Here is a 10000-nt window from a genome sequence, read left to right on the forward strand (position 1 = left end):
CTACCCATCTGATGTTGAATATTTCCACAATGCAGCGATTGCAAACGGCTCAGCTATTGCCTGTCATCTGAACCGTCTTTCTTGCTAAGAGATCAGCATTTTTTTTTTGTAATAAAGACAAAACGCCAAAGACTGCCATGTTTTCCGTACGGCTAGAGTTGAACAAGCCTTGCCTTGCTAGTTGTTGTTGCTATCGTAGCCTACTTTAAGCAGGAAGGCTACTACCTGAATTGTAACAATTTTTCATGTTGGCCGCTGTGATTGGCTTAGTATTCCCGCCATAGCGAAAAGCTCTGCTTTTGCTCTCCATTGACAGTCTATGTGATAAAGATAATACGCATGCGCCAACTTCTACATTGACAGCGCTGAGGGCAAGACAGGCAGAGGCAAAGCGTGCCTACCCTGGCTCTGCCAGGCATTCGAAAGCTGAGCCTTCAGCTACCAGCCAAGGCTTGCGTGACGCGTTCCCATGGCAACCTGTCCAAGCCTGAGTGCTTTGCTTCGTGCGATAACTTGGGGTTTTGATCGGTCTCCGGTTACTGTAGCCTACTTTTAACAGCTAATTTCGAAATCAATGTTTTTGTTATGCATGTGAACTCTCAAGAATAGTTTTTAAAACATGTGTTAGTTTTTTATTTTTATGAAATTTATCCTAGGGTAGGCAGTGCCTACCCTGCCTACCCTGAGCGCACGTCTCTGCCCTAATATAACTTTTTTTCACCACCAGCCAAAATGGCTAGTAGATGTTAATCTTACTAGCCAAACACACACTCACTAATGGGTCAAAGTGGCTAGCAATTAGGGGTGTAAATCACAGCCTCCATGACGATACGATTCAATATCGATATCTTATTATTCAATGCGTTGCGATTTGATTATTTTCGATACTTAAGAATGCCCCACGATACGATACAATACGATTCGATTCGACTTTTTTCCAATTACTTTGCCGCTTCTATTATGTTATGGAGCTAGGACATTGGGCAGGGGCCAGCGATTCGATTATTTTCGATACATAGGAATGCCCGACGATACGATGTGATATATATTATATCGTGATGTATCGACACATTTCGATATTATTATATTATTTACTCCGCTACTAGTAATTGGGTCTTTTCTACCAGCAAAGTGAAATGTCTATCTATCTATCTATCGTTCTATCGTTCTTTCTATCTATCGTTCTATCTATCTATCGAGCCCCTGCACTACTGTAAGTTGCTTTGGAATGCCAATTGTAATGTGATATAATTGAAATCCCACAATGGAGAGAGTAGAAGTCCACTGTTGCTCCACTTTGAAGGTTTTATTCAGGTCATACAACGTTTCGACCCAACAGGCATGCCTGATAAAGACCCTGTTGGGTCGAAACGTTGTCAAGTCAAGTAGGTTTTATTGTCAATTTCTTTACATGCACTGGTCATACAAAGAATTTGAAATTACATTTCTTGCTTTCCCATGCAGACATAGACTAAGCTAGGTAAGGACATAGACAGTATAGACATAGACAGTACTTATACATGGACATAAGACAGTATAAGTCCATGTATAAGTACTGTCTATGTCTAAAGACCTTCAAAGAGGAGCTACAGCGTGTGGGCTTCTACTCTTTCCATTGTCAGATACGTACACCTTTCACCTGCATCGAGCCTCAGAGAGGTGGGATGTGCATACTCTCACTCTTACCGTGCGGTCACAACGCCGGCGCTACAACGCTGCTGACTCCTGCCTGGAAAGCACAGGTCAGGGGCGTTGAACGCGGCAAACGATTCAACCTGCAGCGTTCGACCAGGGATCTTGACTAACCGAAGCTCGTGTTTAGAAAAATGTGAACTTTCCATTGGCTGACGCTTGCTGGCGCCGAGCTCATTACATGTTTTTAGATGAAGTTCAACTTTTGACGCCCTCTGCTTTTTGACGCTTTTGACGCCCTCGCCTCTAGAAACGCTTTTGCGGCTTTTAACGTTTCTGCCGTCTGCTCTCCCATACAAAGTCAATTACTTCCACATCTTTCCACGCGTTCAACGCCGGCGGTGTGATCGCACGGTCACTCTTATGAAGATGTCATGAACAAGCTAAACTCCAACGGCAAATTAAAATCTGCTCTAAGATCATTGGGCTGCCCATAGCAAACCTATTTCAGGAAGCTCATAACAAAAGCATGCTCTGACTGGCCACTTGCATCTCCACTGACTTCACACACACTCTTTACCAAGAATACCAGCCATTACCCTCAAGTAGGCGTTTCAGAGTTCCCCGCTTCAACCGCAACAGACTTAAACATGCTTTCATACATCAATCGATTCTTTTGTTAAATCAGTCATAAGACTGCATAGAGTTATCACTCCATGTGGTAGGACCTTCAAGTTATGTGGGTTGTATGTAATGTATGTATGCATGTATGTCTGTATATAGGCCTGTGTCCTCTGTTGTTTTTGTTTTGTTTTTGTTTTGTTTTGTTTTGTCTTGTTTTTGTTTTTTTGTCAGTTGTGCAATAGTCTTGTGATGTGATGTTATGCGTGTGTCCTGTCTTAATCGAATGTTGCTCAGGGACGCAAAAACAATTTCGGTGAAAACTGACAATAAAGTATAATCATATCTTTCACCAAATAAACTACCAGCAAAGATACCAGTGTGCGGTGATTCATCCTTCATTTACTTGGATTACTCTTACTGCACATCACCAGCACCTGGACAGTGGTTGTGCACAGGGACGTTACTTTGAGTATAATAATATCGTATCGTATGGTAATCGAAGTTCTCCGCACCGCAGGCACGATGAAGGCAGATGAGGATGAGGAGGCCATTCCGGAGGAGGGGACGTACCTGGAGGGGGCTGATGGGATAGGGTTCCTCCAGCAGCAGCAGCAGCAGCAGCAGCAGCAGCAGCAGCAGCAGCAGCAGCAGGGCGGAGCGGGCGACAGCAGGGACTCTGAACCCTACAGAGCAGAAGAGGCACTCAAGACATGTGAGGATACACACACAAACAAACACACACACACACAAACACAAACACAAACACCAGGGACTCCGAACCCTATAGAGCAGAAGAGGCACTCAAGACATGTGAGGATACACACACACACACACACACACACACACACACACACACACACACACACACACACACACACACACACACACACACACACACACACACACACACACACACAGGCAGGCAGATAGCAGGGACTCCGAACCCTACTGAGCAGAGGAGGCATTCAAGACATGTGAGCGCAGACAGACAGACACACACACACACAGACTACAGACTGAGTTCCGCATGGCTGAGAACACAATCAAATCACAAGTACACACACAGTCACAGACTCAATCAAATCACAAGTACACACAGTCACAGACTCAATCAAATCACAAGTACACACAGTCACAGACTCAATCAAATCACAAGTACACACAGTCACAGACTCAATCAAATCACAAGTACACACACAGTCACAGACTCACTCATTCACTCTCTTTCATATCTACTGTATATTCACACACTTCCACTCACATACTCATGCACACTCATTAACTGACTCATTAACTGACTCAAAATCACACTAATACACACACTCACAAACACACACTTTTACACACCAAACACACACACACACACACACACACACCTTTGCACACCTTTCCTGTGTATTCTGTAACATGTGTGTTTCTCCTGTTGTGCGCGTCATTGGCATCCCTGAAGCACACACACACACACACACCTTTACACACCTTTCCTGTGTCTTCTCTAACGTGTGTGTTTCTTCGGTTGTGTCATCAGTGGCGTCTCTGAAGCACACACACACACACACACACACACACACACACACACACACACACACACAAACACACACACACACACACCTTTGCACACCTTTCCTGTGTATTCTGTAACATGTGTGTTTCTCCTGTTGTGCGCGTCATTGGCATCCCTGATGCACACACACACACACACACACATTTACACACCTTTCCTGTGTCTTCTCTAACGTGTGTGTTTCTTCGGTTGTGTCATCAGTGGCGTCTCTGAACCACACACACACACACACACACACACACACACACACACACACACACACACACACACACACACACACACACACACACACACACACACCTCTACACACCTTTACACACCTTTCCTGTGTCTTCTCTAACGTGTGTGTGTTTCTCCTGTTGTGCGTGTCAGTGGCGTCCCTGAAGCACACACACACACACACACACACATACCTCTACACGCCTTTACACCCCTTTCCTGTGTATTCTCTAACGTGTGTTTCTCCGGTTGTGTGCGTCATCAGTGGCGTCCCTGAAGCGCACACACACACACACACACACACACCTCTACACGCCTTTACACCCCTTTCCTGTGTATTCTCTAACGTGTGTGTTTCTCCGGTTGTGTGCGTCATCAGTGGCGTCCCTGAAGCGCGCACACACACACACACACACACACACACACACACACACACACACACACACACACACACACACACACACACACACACACACACACACACACACACACACACACACACACACACACCTTTACACACCTTTCCTGTGTCTTCTCTAACGTGTGTGTGTTTCTCCGGTTGTGTGCGTCAGTGGCGTCCCTGAAGCACACACACACCTTTACACACCTTTACACACCTTTCCTGTGTCTTCTCTAACGTGTGTGTTTCTCCTGTTGTGTGTGTGTCAGTGGCGTCTCTAACCTGAGTGTGTTTCTCCTGTTGTGTGTCATCAGTGGCGTCCCTGAAGCAGGTGCTGCTGGCCCAGCTGATGGCCCAGGAGGAGAGCGGGCGCGGGGGGGGCAGCCGGGCCTCGTCCGGGAGCCGCCTGCTGCGCACCACCTCCCTGCGCACCCCCGCCGCCGACTCGCCCACCAGGGCGGCGATGGAGAACGGCTCGGGGAGGGCGGCGGACGGCCGTGCGGTGGAGCGAGGCGGAGGAGGCAATCCCCAGGACATGGCGTCGGGGGACACGGGCTTCTTCGAGGCAGCCGAGGACTACGGTGAGTACTACAACAATGTAGAGTAGAGTAGAGTATCATTTATTGATCCCAGGTGTCAAGTAGCATACATACATACACTCGCCTCCAAAAGAGTTGTCGCCTATCCATCTGTTTGGAATAACAGCTAATAACCTGACTTTCAATTAATCACTTGGCTTCAGAAGTCACTCATATGAAAGCTACAACCCTCCCGAATGAAAATGTATGTACAAAAATAAATGTCATGCACCAAAGAAAGATTGACCCTTTATTGAACACAGACAGGGCAGATATCTTATGTGGAGCTGCATGCATGCTGCTGGTGTGTGAGGGCTTTTATCATTGATTACATCATGAAGTTAAAAATGTATTGCTCTACGAATAGCAAATATGTCACCATCTCTCATTGAACTCCATTGATTTTCATTGTGTTGCTTTCCATGATTACAATGACCCTAAATATACACCTAAGGCCAAAGTTGATTTTCTGGAGAGGTGTGAGTGAATCAGTGATTAAGTATGACACCCGATCTGGGTATTTGAAGTGTTTTGAAGTGACTTATCTGCTCATTTTCACATTATATTCGATAGGCGACAAAACTTTTGTCTTGTCAAAATCTGCCCTGTCTGTGTTCAATAAAGGGTCAATCTTTCGTTGGTGCATGACATTTATTTTTGTACATACATTTTCATTCGAGAGGGTTGTAGCTTTCATATGAGTGACTTCTGAAGCCAAGTGATTAATTGAAAGTCAGGTTATTAGCTGTTATTCCAAACAGATGGGTAGGCGACAACTCTTTTGGAGGCGAGTGTACATAAATACAGAAGACATGACACACAAGACATTGCACACATCATTACACATAACCATATATACATGTAGCTCACTCTTACATACATTCAGCCCAAGGCCAGTCTCTCACTCTCTCTCACTCACCCTCTCACTCACCCTCTCACTCACACACTCACACACACACTCACACACACACACACACACACTCTCACACACACACACACACACACACACACACACACACACACACACACACACACACACACACACACACACACACACACACACACACACACACACACACACCAAATTATTAAGTGTCCACAGAAAAAAGTGTACCAGTGATTTATCTCATGTACCTTAGCAGCCCAAGACAAAGAGACCATCAAAGTGTCCAGGAGTGTCAGAAGTCACTGTCCATAGTAAAAATAAAAGTCTAGGAGTGTCAGAACCACTACATCATCACTGAAAAGCACGTCTTCCTACCAGACAGCATGGACAGAGATTCTTTAAGTATATAGAGATATGCCAATGTAATAGGTTGCTATGGGCACCTAACGTGACCAGGTTCCGGTCTGCCTAAAGGGGCGTGTCATAATACTCCTAGCATTGAATAGAACAGTCCTTAGGTCTGCCTAGGTCTGCCTAAAGGGGGATTTCACCCCCCTCCCACTTGCAATAATAGAACTCGAAAACAATGGGCCAATGGAACCTCTCTCTTATCTACTCTCTCTGGTTGTACTGTATGTAAGCTTAACACGTTCATACCAACATGTGAGCACATGATGAATTAATAACCAAGAGCTTCATCACCAAAAAACATGATGGCTCATTAACAGACAGTTACAAAACAAGGTTTTACCTTGTGCCCACCAAGAACTGCATTTGGTTGGTTCTCAGGAGCTGTGAACACGTCAGCAAGTGCAAGATTAGGTGCAACACCAACGCTCCATTCTGTGATAGTCTGGAAACATCTAAATAGGCTGTGCCGTCTGTACATCATTAAATCCTGCACTTGTGTACTATTAAGTCATCACATGTTGGTATGAACGTGTAACGCTCACATACAAGCCCTCCAGTTCCTACTGTTGTGAACTGCTGCAAGAACCTCCACACCGTCTGGTAAGAAAATGGGACTTCACTGCCCTCTAGAGGACTGTTTCGGTTACTGCACAAAAGGAAACCTGCTGCATCAGCCCCTCTTAAACGCATCACTGGAGTTATGCTATGGCAGACACGCTGAGCAAACACTCTTCACTTTTTTATTTCAGTCTGTTTTATTTTGTTTTTGATGTGGGGAAAACACGGCTGAAATGAGTTTATGTCTGAGCTCTCTGCCAAAACACACTGCACCAGTCTTCTATCATTTTGCTCAAACTTTTACATTATTTTATCCACTCATAGTATTACATATTTCTTCTTCAGTTTTAGCTTGTTTCTGTCGTCAAGGATGAGGCAGAGAGAGACGAATGAGAAGAGGACGAGGGGGTATACTGCTGTGCTGGGCAAGACTAAATGTGAAAAATGTAGTCTGGACTTGCTCGTATAATATAGCAGAAGGCTGTGGGATGGATGAAACCCCCCCCCCTATCATGCCAGGGACACATGCACGCAGATTTCACCAATAGCGCGTTCAGGCCGACTGAGAACCGTGCTGGAGCCCGTTTCAAAGGACACGAGGGGCAAGCCAAAGGAGCTCATGTTGCGTTTTAGTTCATTATGTGTTCATGTATTCCCATTATTATAAGTGCGCTGGCACAGTGTTAGGAGCTCAGAGAGTTCGGTGACCCTCAGAGCAGTTGAATGAACCCTAACTGAGGAGATTAATTACCATGCCTTCACACTGACCTCTGTTCCCTTGACCTTTCTTTATTTGTTGGGCCTTTTTTGGCCTTTATTATTACAGGACCGTTGGAGAGTAGACAGGAAATAATTGGGAGAGAGAGTTGGGGCAGGGCCAGGTAATGACCCTGGCCGGACTCGAGGGTCCCCGTGGGCATGCAAGCCCAAATGTGGGGGGCTTAGGGCGCTGCACCACATGGCATGATATTTTGACATTCTTTTATTGCAAATGCCGATAATATAGAACACAAACATGATATCTTTATCAGTGTTACAATAAATGATAAATGTTAAATCTCTCTCTCTCTCTCTCTCTCCCCATCTCTCTTCTCCTGTCTATGGCTGCCTCTCTCTCTCTCTCTCTCTCTCTCTCTCTCTCTCTCTCTCTCTCTCTCTCTCTCTCTCTCTCTCTCTCTCCTCCCCTCTCCTCTCCTCCCCTCTCCTTCCTGTTCCCCAGCAGCGTACCTGGTCCTGGAGGGCTTCGGTGGTTCGGGTGAGAGCAGCACGGATGACGAGATGGCCATGGGCATGGGGATGGGTATGGGCATGGGCATGGGCGCCCTGGGCGTGGGTGCCAAGGGCGGCGGTGGGGGCGGGGGCCTGGCGCTGTCCCGGGGCTGCGTGGGCGACTCGGGCATCAGCCTGCGCTGCCCCTCGGGATACCCCACCGCCAGCATCTCCACCTTCAGCCGACAGGTGTTCACGCACCTGCGCAGCCTCCAGGCCAGCCTCAACCACCTCAAGGTGAGCCGAGCGGGCCGCTCTTGGCTTTTGGAGTGTGTGTGTGTGTGTGTGTGTGTGTGTGTGTGTTTGTGTGTGTGTGGGTGTGTGTGTGTGTGTGTGTGTGTGTGTGTGCACACACACGTCTCTCTGAGTCTGGGTGTGTGTGTGTGTGTTTATGTGTGCACGCACGTCTCTCTGAGTCTGGGTGTGTGCGTGTGTGTTTATGTGTGCACGCACGTCTCTCTGAGTCTGTGTGTGTGTGTGTGTGCGCATGTGTGCACGCACATCTCTCTGCGTCTGGGTGTGGGTGTGTGTGTGTGTGTGTGTGTGTGTGTGTGCACACACACGTCTCTCTGAGTCTGGGTGTGTGTGTGTGTGTGTGCATATAGTGCCGAGTGCTGTGCAGCACCAAAGAATACTTAAAAAGACCTGACATCAGACAGACACAAGGAGACATGTGGGGGGGTGCCTTTTTCAGCTGTGTGTGTGTCTGTGTCTGTGTCTGTGTGCCTGTTTCGTCTGTGCTTGTGTGTGTGTGTATGTGTGTCTACTGTCCTTTGATGATTGGCATAGCTCGCTCCATGCCTCTTCTAGAAGTGTGTGTCGGTGTGCGTCTGTGTGTCAGTCGGTCGCTTGGTCGATTGTTCTTTCTTAGGATGTCTCTGTCTCATAGACTATGGATCAGATATATTCTGTTATATGACCCAGCAAGTGGCAATGCACCCTGTAGAGAAGTTAAAGGACCAGTTTGGTCAATTTCAACATGCCGTTGTAATGCTCACTCTACCCTGGACTTGTCAGTGCCTGAGATTTTTTTTTTCTTCTTCTTCAGCCTTTTCCGAGATCTTGGTCATTGTAATGGGGGCAGCTCTTTGTTTACATTTCATAAAAACATTTTTATTTATTCCCAAAAACATCCGAAAGTTTATACAACATCAGCAGACAACTAGCAAAGAGCGGTACCTTATGGGAAAATATTTGTAGTAGACCTATGTTAAGTTTTTAAAAAATGTAAACAAACGCTGCCCCCATTAGAATAGCTCATATCTCGGAAAGGGCTTAGCCGAAAAATGTGGCATCACCGGGTACTGACAAGTCAAGGGTAGTGTGAGCAATACAACAGCATATTGAAATTGACTGAACTGGTCCTTTAAACCAAGAGTGCACTTGCATGCATGCATATGTTAATTAAAGAAGAACTTCTGCCAATTTCAATATGCTGATTCAGATTCAGAACAACTTGGTTAATCCCATCAATTAAGTTTGCAGTCCCAGTCTCCATCGATCAGCAATAAATAGTATAAATAAAAAGGTTAGAAAAATGTAGAAATACAAAACCTAAAGAAAATAAAAATAAGAAATAAGTAAGAAAATAAAAGACATACACTTCTACAGTCAAACACCCTGTCCTGTCGGTGATGAAGAGCGCTCAGTAGTCCAAGTCCAGGGTAGTGTGAGCATAACAACTACATGTCATAACAACTACAAGATATCAAAGTTCAAAAAAGTTCAAGGTACTTTATTTGCCATTTGTGCATAAACTAGTAGTCCAAGCACATAGGAACTCTTGTGCAGATCCTCTGAGTCAATAAATAGAATTAAATAGAAAAAATAGGAAAAAGACAAAATACATTAAAAAGTGA

The 10000-nt window shown here is 45.8% G+C and overlaps 1 protein-coding gene across 3 annotated transcripts in view; it reads left to right on the forward strand.

Annotated features, from left to right (window-relative positions):
• The window catches only part of arhgef12a (Rho guanine nucleotide exchange factor (GEF) 12a), a 72393-nt gene that overhangs the window by 59169 nt on the left and 3224 nt on the right, over window positions 1-10000 (forward strand). For all 3 annotated transcript variants that reach the window (XM_063206422.1, XM_063206421.1, XM_063206423.1), the window contains exons 31-33: window positions 2774-2968; window positions 4754-5020; window positions 8092-8378. In XM_063206422.1, the coding sequence (XP_063062492.1) occupies window positions 2774-2968; window positions 4754-5020; window positions 8092-8378 (749 nt within the window). The remainder of the gene's footprint in view (window positions 1-2773; window positions 2969-4753; window positions 5021-8091; window positions 8379-10000) is intronic.

Source organism: Engraulis encrasicolus, chromosome 9, assembly GCF_034702125.1.
Source record: "Engraulis encrasicolus isolate BLACKSEA-1 chromosome 9, IST_EnEncr_1.0, whole genome shotgun sequence".
Lineage (NCBI taxonomy): Eukaryota > Metazoa > Chordata > Actinopteri > Clupeiformes > Engraulidae > Engraulis > Engraulis encrasicolus.